At 35.6% G+C, this 11,829-nt stretch overlaps 2 protein-coding genes across 4 annotated transcripts in view; one reads left to right on the top strand and one right to left on the bottom strand.

Moving 5' to 3' along the window:
* Positions 1-362: 362 nt before the first annotated feature.
* On the top strand, positions 363-4,459 carry LOC306868579 (sorting and assembly machinery component 50 homolog A). The gene is made up of 15 exons (XM_079414831.1): positions 363-529; positions 846-956; positions 1,045-1,146; positions 1,262-1,349; positions 1,435-1,541; positions 1,638-1,768; positions 2,155-2,242; positions 2,336-2,464; positions 2,539-2,610; positions 2,694-2,780; positions 3,304-3,374; positions 3,452-3,519; positions 3,600-3,746; positions 3,830-3,971; positions 4,095-4,459. Exons 1-15 carry the CDS (start codon positions 509-511, stop codon positions 4,138-4,140), a joined length of 1,410 nt encoding a protein of 469 aa, XP_079270957.1. The 5' UTR covers positions 363-508; the 3' UTR covers positions 4,141-4,459.
* A 1,520-nt stretch (positions 4,460-5,979) lies between these two features.
* The window catches only part of LOC306868366 (voltage-dependent calcium channel subunit alpha-2/delta-4-like), a 28,120-nt gene continuing 22,270 nt past the window's right edge, over positions 5,980-11,829 (bottom strand). For 2 of the 3 annotated variants that reach the window (XM_079414466.1, XM_079414465.1), the window contains 9 exons: positions 9,042-9,112; positions 8,839-8,914; positions 8,680-8,732; positions 8,515-8,570; positions 8,294-8,314; positions 7,256-7,373; positions 7,050-7,165; positions 6,879-6,961; positions 5,980-6,801 (listed from right to left, as the gene is read on the bottom strand). In XM_079414466.1, the coding sequence (XP_079270592.1) occupies positions 6,709-6,801; positions 6,879-6,961; positions 7,050-7,165; positions 7,256-7,373; positions 8,294-8,314; positions 8,515-8,570; positions 8,680-8,732; positions 8,839-8,914; positions 9,042-9,112 (687 nt within the window). In that variant the 3' untranslated portion in view covers positions 5,980-6,708. The remainder of the gene's footprint in view (positions 6,802-6,878; positions 6,962-7,049; positions 7,166-7,255; positions 7,374-8,293; positions 8,315-8,514; positions 8,571-8,679; positions 8,733-8,838; positions 8,915-9,041; positions 9,113-11,829) is intronic. The other variant, XM_079414467.1, reaches the window with a different exon arrangement.

Here is an 11,829-nt window from a genome sequence, read left to right as displayed (position 1 = left end):
TTCTTGTGTTATATTCGTATTTACACTGTCGTTGTTCAAATTAAAAACTTGAGCACAACACCTCTGTAGCCAGTCGAGGACGCTTTGCTGTTCCCATGGATATGGTCTGGCAACTGGCTGTCAATCAGGAATTGGCTCCGCCTCCTGGAACGCTTAACCAACCAGTAATCAGGTTGTACACATTATTCTACTAAAAAAAGCGAATAAACTCACAAAACATTTTTTTTAAAACGACCGTACCAAAGTATAAAGAGTTTCGTATGGAATTTAACATAAAGTGCAATTTGTCTCCATATTTGTTAAGGAAAATAGTGACGAGCATGACGTAGTTGTTCTGTCCTTCTCCACCAATCATAATTCCCGATGGGCGTGGTTACCAAGTGTCATGGCGCCCACCGGGAGATTGTTGTAGTGTGTCAGAGAGAGACAGACCGCGGATTGTTCTGTATTAAACTGAACTGTGTTTATTATACATTGGGGACATTTGAATGCAAAACGTCTTTTAAACATGGGGACCGTGCATGCCAGGGTAAGCGCATTTTTCCAGAGTTGTCGGAGAAGCTAAAGGAATGACCTCTGAACAGAGGCCGAGTTCAGGAAGACGTTTAGTACTCCAAGTTAATCCAGAGTAACGGTCGATAAAATAATAAATAATCTTTGCACATATAAACACTCACTCTCACTTTAACAGACTTTTTACTGTTAAAGTTAATGGCAAATGTTTACAGCATTTGTCATTAACAAAACTAACGTTAGTGCTGTCATACAATACTTAGCATGCTTAATATAATAACATAATAGGTCTAAAAACACAATAACTCACTTCTACATATCTGTTGACCCAGAGTCTGGACCCCCTTCCTATGCAAGGACCTGAGCTGGGGGTTCAAGCAGATGACATGGACCTGGGAGAACCAGAGCATGAAGAGAAACAGGAGGTTCTTGAAAATAAAGACGTGAGATGGATTTTATGTGATTATTCTATCCACTGTTTTGTATATAAATGTGGTTTTGTACCTTTTCACATGCATTTCAATTGTTTAGGTTATAGTACAACATGTGCACATCGATGGTCTTGGAAGAACAAAGGAAGACATTTTAACATATGAGATTGCAGAAGTTTTCCGTGCCAAAAACTTGATTGATGTGAGTATCACTTTAGATAGATGCTGCTTGTGGATAAATTACACTATTAAAATTGTATTCTGTATTTTTTACTAGATTTAAACTATTAAACTTTTTTTTTATAATTATATTACAGGTAATGAAGAAGTCCCATGAGGCCAGACAGAGACTTTTGCGTCTGGGGATATTCAGACATGTGGAAGTTGTCATTGACACTGCTGAAGGTATGACAAATAAGCAAACAACCAGTGGTAAATAACCAATAATCAAAGTGATGCATCAAAGTCTGAATTCCTCTCAAAACATTAGGTGCTGATGCACTGCCGAATGGACTAGATGTGACATTCGATGTGAAGGAGCTGAGAAGAATGACGGGAAGTTACAACACCATGGTTGGGAACAACGAGGGAAGCATGGTGAGCTACTGACTCCTGCATCGTTACTGTTGGCCGTGTGTCTACATTGACAAACCGGAATTATTTATAGAAGTGTTGTTCTGGTTCTCATTTCAGGTGCTGGGTCTGAAATTGCCCAATGTTTTTGGCCGTGCAGAGAAGCTGACCTTCCAGTTCTCTTATGGGACTAAGGAAACCTCATATGGCCTGTCATTCTTCAAGCCCCAGCCTGGACACTTTGAGCGCAAGTATGTTTCTTGGCCTAGTGGTGAAGATTTCTATTTAAAAATTACATTTTGATTTGTTAGAAATGTCATGTTGGCTAAATCAGTCATTGTCAAGTTAGTCATTAAAGTAAATAATAGTAAACAAACTTAACATAATCTTCATTAAGGATTAAAAAAACACAAGTTACTTTACTAAATACTGTAAACATTTAAAATGTATCTTGTCTATATGTCCTACCCAAACTTTACCCAAAAATTCATCAACCTTTTGAAATAATGACTGAATTTTTAAATGTATAGTATAGCTGTGATTACTAGATTTATAGTAATCAGGTTTCAGTGGTGGTTTGGGAGTTTTGTGAACCGGTTTTCCTACGTTTGCTGTTGACACCCACTCACTCTTTCAGCTTCGCCATTAACTTGTATAAAGTCACAGGCCAGTTCCCATGGAGCTCACTCAGAGAAACGGACCGAGGGTTCTCCACAGAGTTCAGTGTAAAGGATTTATTTTTATAATGTTAAAAGTTTTACTATATGTGTAAGATATTATCTAATTTATTTGTCCATTGTTTGGTCTATAATCACCAGTTCCCCATCTGGAGGACAAATCACACTTTGAAGTGGGAGGGTGTGTGGAGAGAGCTGGGCTGTTTGGCTCGTACGGCCTCCTTCGCTATCAGGGAGGAGAGTGGCCATTCCCTGAAGTCCTCACTTTCCGTATGTTTCTTCTCTGAAACTTTTTATTTCAATCATTGATATCTGATTTTAAATATATGATATTTTCCTCACAGCACGCAATGGTCATCGACACACGCAATTCTACCATTCTTCCAAGAAAAGGTGCCTTATTGAAGATCAACCAGGTTTGTTTGAATCAATTGTTGACCTTGTAAGAAATAGTTTATCCAATATTGTCATTATTTACTTAATTTTGATCATCTGTTAGGAACTGGCAGGTTACACTGGAGGAGATGTCAGTTTTCTGAAGGAAGACTTTGAAATTCAGCTCAACAAGACTCTGTTCTGGGACTCGGTAGGAAACTATTGCTTATGTTTCTTTATTGTGGTGTTATTTTAGTATCATTAATGTACTATTATAGTACTTATTTACATTTTAGTAGTTGTGGTACTCCAACTTGAAATAAGCTCAAATTAGAAATGGCAACTAACTGAAAATATATATAGATTTTTAATATTTAATTTTATTTCAGTTAACATTTTTACAATTAACATAAATGTTTTTAGTAGTCATAGTTTTAGTTAATAACAACATAGTTTGTTGATGTTTTAGGCACTTTCTTTAGTTTTAGTCATTTTAATCATTCAACCAATTAAAAAAAAATAATAATTAGAAATGTTTCCTTGGCAACTAATTCTGGATAACAAGAGTCCATAATTATTAATAAAAAATTTAAATAATAAACATTAATTAAAAAAAATTACACTTTCTGCACTGAAAATAAGTTAAATTTTATTTTAATTTTATTTTAACGATAATATTCTTTAACATTCTTAGTCTTAGAGGGCTCTGTTTGCTTATTTTCCTCTCTTTGTAGGTGCTCTCTACCTCTCTGTGGGGAGGTATGTTGCTGCCTCTTGGAGACAAACCCTCCTGTATCGCTGACAGGTTAGTGAATTCCCTCTCATTGGTAAAAACACAAACACCCAAAGTAATGCTGTTTTTGTATTTAAACGTGTGTTTAGGTTCTATTTGGGTGGTCCGACCAGTGTGAGGGGCTTCAGCATGTACAGCATTGGCCCTCAGAGTGAAGGTAACTGATTCTGACTCTGTCAGTGAAGCTCAATATCTCAATATTCACGACTAAAGTTTGTTTTCTCACTTTGATGACAGGCGATTACCTCGGTGGGGAGGCGTATTGGGCTGGAGGGGTTCATCTGTACACCCCTCTCCCATTCAGGCCTGGTAGAGGTGGCTTCGGAGACCTTTTCAGGACACATTTCTTTCTCAACGCCGGAAACCTGTGTAACCTCAACTATGGTGAGAAAAAGAAAGCTGCAATGGTTTTATTTTTCTCAATGTTTTTACTTGCATTTGTTGCTATAATTGAAATCATCCAATAGGGGAAGGACCCAGGGCACACCTGAGCAAGCTGGCCGAATGTATCCGCTGGTCTTATGGAGCGGGTATTGTGTTGCGTCTAGGGAACATCGCTCGGCTGGAGCTCAACTATTGCATTCCCATGGGTGTCCAGAGTGGAGACAGGTAGACCCTCACAGACACTCACACAATCAGTAACAAATACATATGTGATTACACGTTTAATGTGCTTGTGTTATTCTTCTACTGTTATTAATTTGTAATGTACTGATGCGTTTTGTGTCTCAGGATATGTGATGGAGTGCAGTTTGGGGCTGGAATCCGGTTCCTGTGATACTGCGAGTTCCATTTTAGAACAAAGAAGCGTTTCTGTCACTTTGTACTTGTGATAAAGGATATTCATACGATTCCATTTCGAGCTGCAAAGTAATGCAATGAATGTTGGCTAATTTCTCAGTTTTGCTAAAACATGCTAAAAAAGGAAAATTGTCGAAAACCAAAAAGATATGTTAGGAATCAGTCGCCCATTTTAAAGTTATTGGCACTTCACTTCAGAGGGGAATATATCGGACATCAGTGCTCTTGTTGTCATATTTATTTGTCAGAATAGTCAGTGTTCAATAAATAATGTTCCTGGCCTTTATTGTGCTGTCTTTGTGTTTCAAGTGTTTTTTATATATATATATGTATATTTTAAGCAAAAGACAACATATAGTTAATACAAAATTAAAATATTAAAAAATTATACATATATATATATATATATATATATACACATACATACATATACACACACACATATATATATATATATATATATATATATATTATTAATCAAGTCAATATATATAATTAATTCAAAACTGAAAAAAAAAAAAAGTAAAAAGTCTGTATGTAAAAACGTTACTCAAAATTTTGGATCGGTAAGATTTGTAATGTTTTTTAAGGGAGTCTCTCCCTTCTGGTCATCGAGGCTTTATTTATCCGATCAAAAATACAGAAATCTCATTGCAATTTCTAATATTGGTTTCCTATTTTAATATACTTTAAAATATAATTTATTTCTGTGATGCAGTTACACAGCATCGTTACGCAGCATCATTACTCCAGTCTTCAGTGTCACATGATCCTTTAGAAATCCTTCTAATATGCTGATTTATTATGAGTGTTGAAACTGTTGTGCTACTTCATATATTTTTGAGGAACGTGATACTTTTTCTTTGATAAATACAAAGTTAAAAAGAGCAGCATTTGTTCAAAATAGAAATATTTTCTAACAATATAAGTCTTTACTATGACATTTATTCATTTAACACATCCCTCCTGAATAAAAGTTAATTTCTTTAAAAAAAAAGAAGAAAAAATGCACTGACCCCAAACCTCTGCATAGCACTGTATATTGTAACACAAAATTTCTTTTTTAAATAAATGCAGTTCTTTTTAACTTTTTATTAATCAGGGAATCCTAAAATTTTTTTTTTTTTAAATCACAGGTCCCCAAAAAAATATGAAGCAGCACAATGGTTTCCAACACTGATTATAAATCAGCTTATTAGAATGATTTCTGAACGATCATGTGACACTGAAGGCTGGAGTAATGATGCTGAAAATTCTGATTTGATCACAGAAATAAATTATATTTTAAAGTATATTAAAATAGAAAACTTTTATTTCACAAAATAACCGATTTTTCTGTATTTTTGTTCAAATAGACACAGCCTTGATGAGCAGAAGAAACTTCTTTAAAAACATTGATCACATACTTTTGACTGGCTGTGTGTGTGTGTGTGTGTGTGTGTGTATATATATATATATATATATATATATATATATATATATAAACAATTACAATTTAAAATATTTACATTTATGCATTTAGCAGACACTTTTATTATATATAATATAATATATATAATAAACAATTTAAAAATAAATTAAGTGGTCTTACAGAGTTAAAAAAAATTAAATGATAAAACAATTAAAAATAAATCAGTGTGTTTGTATGTACTGTGTGTGTGTGTGTGTGTGTAAAATAAATGAATAAAAATATTAAAAATAAAATAAGTGGGCTTATAGAGTTCACTAATTCTATTATACTATATTAATAGTATAAGTGGTATATACATTTTTTATATAAACGAATTTCAACAAAACGTTCAAATACATTTTTTTTCACACTTTCTGTATTTTTAATCATACAAACACCAAGTAAATCCATCATAATTCACGATATTCTGTATTCACGTAGAACATTTCTCAACCACTGTCAAGCCATGAAGAATATTCATCTCGGATCAATAAGCTTACAGACACTAAAATACACACATATATAAGTTTAAAAAAATTAATAAACTGTATCTTTCTCACACAACATATGAAATGTTTTTCATAACAGAGTTTCTGAAAATGTGGCTCAATGAAAAACATTAAGTAGTAACCATCATGAAAATAAAGAGCAGTTTAGTTGCCACTGCTCTATATTTGCTTAGAAACATTCATCGTAATCCTAAACATATTATAAAAAATTAAGAGAATAGCAGATCTGATGTATAACATCAAGTCACACGAGACAATCTAAGATTATATCTCTTGCTGTAGCTCCCACTGAGAAAAATATGTGCAGTGTCATATTCAGTCCAATAGGGGGCAGAACTACTGTGTATGATGCAAATAAAAAAAAAAAAAGTATAATTCTGTCATCATTTACTCACCCTCGTGTCATTCCACTTTCATTGGGTGAACTATCCCTTTAAATCATAATAACGAATACTACGTAGTATAAACCTGTTATTGGTTGAATTCCTGATGCTAGAGATCCATAGTTGACCATCACAAGTGTTCTGTTTTGTGGTCCTTGGGTTCACTGTTGGATAGCGCTCATGGCAGAAGCATATTTTATTATTCAGTGGAGAGTCAATGAAGTGGCCAAACATATAAAGTAGAGAGTGAGAGATACTGCTATCCCACATGCTCCACCACAATCCTTGGCATTTTCCTGCAAGAACAAAAAAGTCATTTAATTTAATATTATTAATATACTTGTTCATGCACTATATGATTGTGGTGGCTTACATGAGGATGGTATGCGTGACAAGACTCTGGCCGTCTGCGAATCTTCTGAGATTTCATCCTGTTGCACTTAACCGTGGCGTTATGTTCAAAGGAGTTAAGAAGACCTCAGTTTCACAAGGTTTAACCAAACCACATTTTAAAGACAAGAAACTCATCATCATGGAAGGATATATTTGACCTCTCTGGGTGCGAGTGTAATGGGAGCGTACTGTCGGGAGCAGTCGCAGTCGGCCTGGACCACCAGCATGACCAGGTTACTGTTAGGAACCTGCTGTAGGACAAACATCCTGAAACATGACAGAGAAAGAGAGAGACATTGACAAATTGTTACTGGCACAAATCCACCAATCAGAGGACAATCTGACTGATGGACTTACTTCTGACAACGGCCACATTTGATGATGCTGTTGGTCTCTCTGATGGAAGTGTCGTACATGAAGCCGGGATACTCTGTGTTACAAGGCTGCATTAGTTCCACCTTCTTCTGTCTGTGTGCTGGAGAGGACAAGATTTTCATTAGAACCGATAGAAAACAGCTTCAGCTGTCTGTAGCCCAGAGGTTTTTAAGCTTGGGTTTTAAACATAATATTGGAAATAATATATATAAAAAGTCAAATTAAATTGGGGAACAAATGTGCTAATATTATATTTTTCTTTGTAAAGACTGTTTATATATATATATATATATATATATATATATATATATATTTGTCTGCCTTAATGTTAATGTTTTGATCAAATTTAGAGGCCTTTCACTGAGTTCATTCTTGATCTGAGTTGAGTTCAAGTTCATTTGAAAGCCACTGGACAGGTCTAGGTCAGTAAAGCAGTCATCACTTTGTTAGCAATACATTGTATTAGCACAACGGTTTAATAATCTCTGATTAATATGGTGGTCCAGTAGTGCACAACACAACAAAACCACGATAACACAACGTATAGGACTAATTTCAATGTGTTGTGCTAATTTTGTTGTTGCGGCTTGTTTCCATTGTGTCGTGTAAATTTCATTGTGTTTAGGCTTATTTCCATTGCGTTGTGCTAATTTCGCTGTGTTGCAAGTTGTTTCTGTTGTGTTGCACCTTTTTTCCGTTGTGTTGTGCTAATTTCATTGTGTTGCGCTAATTTAGTTGTTTTTAGGCTTGTTTCCGTTGTGTTGCGTCTTTTGCTTTACGTTGTGTTGTGCTAATTTCATTGTGATAATAAATCAGGATCTTCTAAACCTTCAGACTAGACAAATATTTTGTCTAGAAATTCATAGAAAACCTAGATCTGTGCTAAGGGTCACTACAGATGACTAAGTCGTTTCATTAGCTATAAATGATTAGGCTCTAATTTTCTAATTTGGATCCTGGCTATAGAAAGGCACACACTAGATGAAGGACATGTGCTCATGTACACATGTGGATACTTACATGCATGAAACCCAGCTTTAGCTGAACAGTGTCAATGAGAAACAATTACAGCAAAATGATGAACAACAATGGAAATGGAGAATGAAGAAATGAGAGAGGCAGACACTACATAAAATGATACATTAAATGATACAAATTATAATTGAGATGGAGATGAGGTTTACTTGTCTGGGTTTGAACAAAAACAAAAACATTACATCCTTCTTAACTTCCTAACTTACCCTCCACAATATAGTCATTATGCCAAAGACCGCAGATGTTGAACTCCAAAAGAAACCTGTAAGTTTAAAATTGAGGACAAATTATTACTGGCAAATCTAATTACATCTTAAATGAATAAAATAGCTCATGTTCCCCCTGGTTTCACAACCTCAAACAGCACTTACATCACAAAATGTGAGAAGAACCACTTTACTAATGCCAGCAGACCATAGAAAGGCTGTGAGGTGAACAGAGGTGGATTGTCAACTGTGTCAGCACAATATAGACTGCATTATGCTCTATCAAGAAAAGTTTCTCTCTAATAGATGCTAAGGTGTACATACGCTGAGCAGTGGTCGAGCTCCACTATAATGATGATGGCTGTTCTTACACATGGCCTGGTAGTCATACAGCGTCACCCTGTCGAACAATATACAGCATTATTTCATGTTCAAATTTTGAAAGTACCACCAAACTATAAATGAATAATTCACCAAAGAAAAAAACTTTGTTTTTTTATATAACAGTCTCTGAGGAATCCAGTTACCTTTTAAACAGGCCAGATTTTAATAACTGGGCCATGACGGATCCGTCTATTTCCCCGAAGAATTTACCAACCTGTGTGAAATGACACAGAGGCACAGCGACTAATGCATACAGAGAAGGATTATTCAGGTTTAGATATACAGTATGACACAATATGAAATAATTTCTGAATCCCATGATGAATAAACACATGCACACACACACACCTTCATGCTCATAGACAGACAGTGATCCAGATGTGCAAACAGATGCCTCAATCTGCCCTGTTTGCCCCACGGCAATCTGGGATTAGACTCCATAAATATTAATCTCCTGGCTACTGCTCACATAGCTACAGTGCATGTGTTGCTACAAACAGCTGTGGTTATGGTATGAGACCATTGTCAGCCTATAGAGATGGATATGCAACAAAATACACTAATACACAATTAATCTATTACACAAGTCAACAATAATCATGATATTTATCATAATGATTTAATTAAAACATACTGTGCAACAATGCACTAAACAATGTTTTAGAAGAAAAATGTATATGGTTTTTAAAAATAAATTTACCATAATAAGATAAAGTTGAACAGTGAATTAAAGGAACAGTTTACCAAAAAAATGAAAACTTTCTGAAAATGTACTCTTGTAGAATTATATGAGTTTGTTTCTTCATCAGAAAAGATCTGGAGAAATTTAGCATTACATCACTTGCTCACCAGTGAATGGGTGCCGTCAGAATTAGAGTCCAAACAGCTGATAAAAACATCACAATAATCCAAAAGAAAACCACACGACTCCAGTCGATCCATTAACATTTTGTGAAGCGAAAAGCTGCGTGTTTGTGAGAAACAAATCCATCATTAAAACATTTTAACATTAAAATTTCACTTCTGCCCAAAATACAAAATAAAGTCCATAATCCATAATAATGCCTACTCCAGTGAAAAAGTCCACCCCTGTTGTCCCTAACATCAAAATCTACCTACATATTAGTTTAAAACTGTTTTGTACTGTTTTGATTGTAAATGATGCTTGATCCACCTATATTCTTCTCCTGATGTGCAATGATATTGCGCAGTGCTGCTAGGTAACTAGTTATGATATTACTGGGGAATATTTTCAGGCACTGCGTAATATCATGGTATGGCAGCAAAGTTCCTTGATTATTACGCCAGAATGAGAGTATAGTTCCTAACCATATCGGCCCAGAAAAATCGCAACTTTTCATTTTCTTAGTACATGATGTAACAACAGAAGAGTCAAGTTTTAAATAGGAAAAATATCAAAACTCGTTGGTGATTTTTGAGTGAGATGCTAACGGTCTAATCAGATTCAATGATCTATGCTAAACTAAGCTAAAAGTGCTACCGCCAGACCCGAAGATCGGCTGAATGGATTCAAAAACGGTAAAACTCATCTGTTTAACTCTAGGAGAGTTGTAAAATTAGCCTATTTTCAAAAAAAGTGGAGTGTTCCTTTAAAGGTGCCATAGAATGAAAAACTGTCTTTACCCTGGCATATTTAAATAATAACAGTTCTGTACATGGAAATGACATACAGTGAGCCTCAAACACCATAGTTTTCTCCTTCATATGTAAATCTCGTGATTAAAAAAGACCACTGAAAAACAGGCGAATCAGAACATAACACCGACTGTGACGCAACAGTCGGGATCACTACGCCCCCAACATTTGCATAAACCCGTCCTTGTTCTAAGCCGGCCGAACCATCAGAAGCTCTGCAGGTATTGTAAATAAACAAGCGCGGACAACAGCGAAAATAACACAATAAATGTTATGTTCCAGGCCGTGCAGGGGGTGTGAAGTGCAGGGATGGGTTGGTGTCTGTATTCAGAAAGGCACAGAAAGCAAATAACGCGAGCCACTAAAGGGACATGGTTAGCTCCTTGCTAGCGGTAGCCTGTTACAGTACATACGATTTCACTCTCAGTAAGGAGAGATGAGGATGATGGCGAATGACTTACAGATCCTGAGCACCACTGACAAGCATCTGATCTTGTGAAATGTGTGGTAAGTACTGTTGCTCCATAATGTAAACATAGTTTGTGTGATCGCGTCTCTTGAAAGTGAACTATAACGCGATCGATGGATCGTTCAAAAGCAGTTTCAATGCCTCGCATATTAATAACGGCTCCCTGATGCCCGCGTTTTATATACAGTATAATTACCCGACGATATAACTGCGAGAGAAAGTATTTAAATATATATTTTCCTCCCTGTGCTTCCTTCTTGCTGATGAGCCGTACTGTGAAACAGCCAATCAGAGCAGAGCTCATTATTATTCATGACCCTGCCAAATAAGCCAATAACAGACCGTTTCATTCTAGGCAGAAATCCTAGGGTTGTAAATGGACATGTAAAATCGTTTCTGGAGATTTTTTGCCCTTACCTAAGCCACATACCTTCTGTGTAGATATCAGAGAACAATTTAAAATACTGTATCAAATGCATTCTATGGCACCTTTAATGGATTTACAAACACAAATGATTACAAACCTAGAGCCTTTCACTTCATAAAATGTTAACTGATGGCCTGGAGTCGTGTGGATTACTGTGATGTTTTTATGAGCTGTTTGGACTCTCATTCTGATGGCACCCATTCACTGCAGAGGATCCATTGGTGAGCAAGTGATGTAATGCTAAATTTCTCCAAATCTGTTCCAATGAAGAAACAAACTCATCTCTTTCTTGAATGCCCTGAGGGTGAGCACATTTTCAGGAAGTTTTTTTTTTTCTTTTGATAAACTTGAACTTAGTTATGCGCTACTCAGAATGTAT

Source organism: Barbus barbus (genome assembly GCF_936440315.1).
Source record: "Barbus barbus genome assembly, chromosome: 50".
Classification (NCBI taxonomy): Eukaryota; Metazoa; Chordata; class Actinopteri; order Cypriniformes; family Cyprinidae; genus Barbus; species Barbus barbus.
This window is presented reverse-complemented; position numbering and strand designations above follow the sequence as displayed.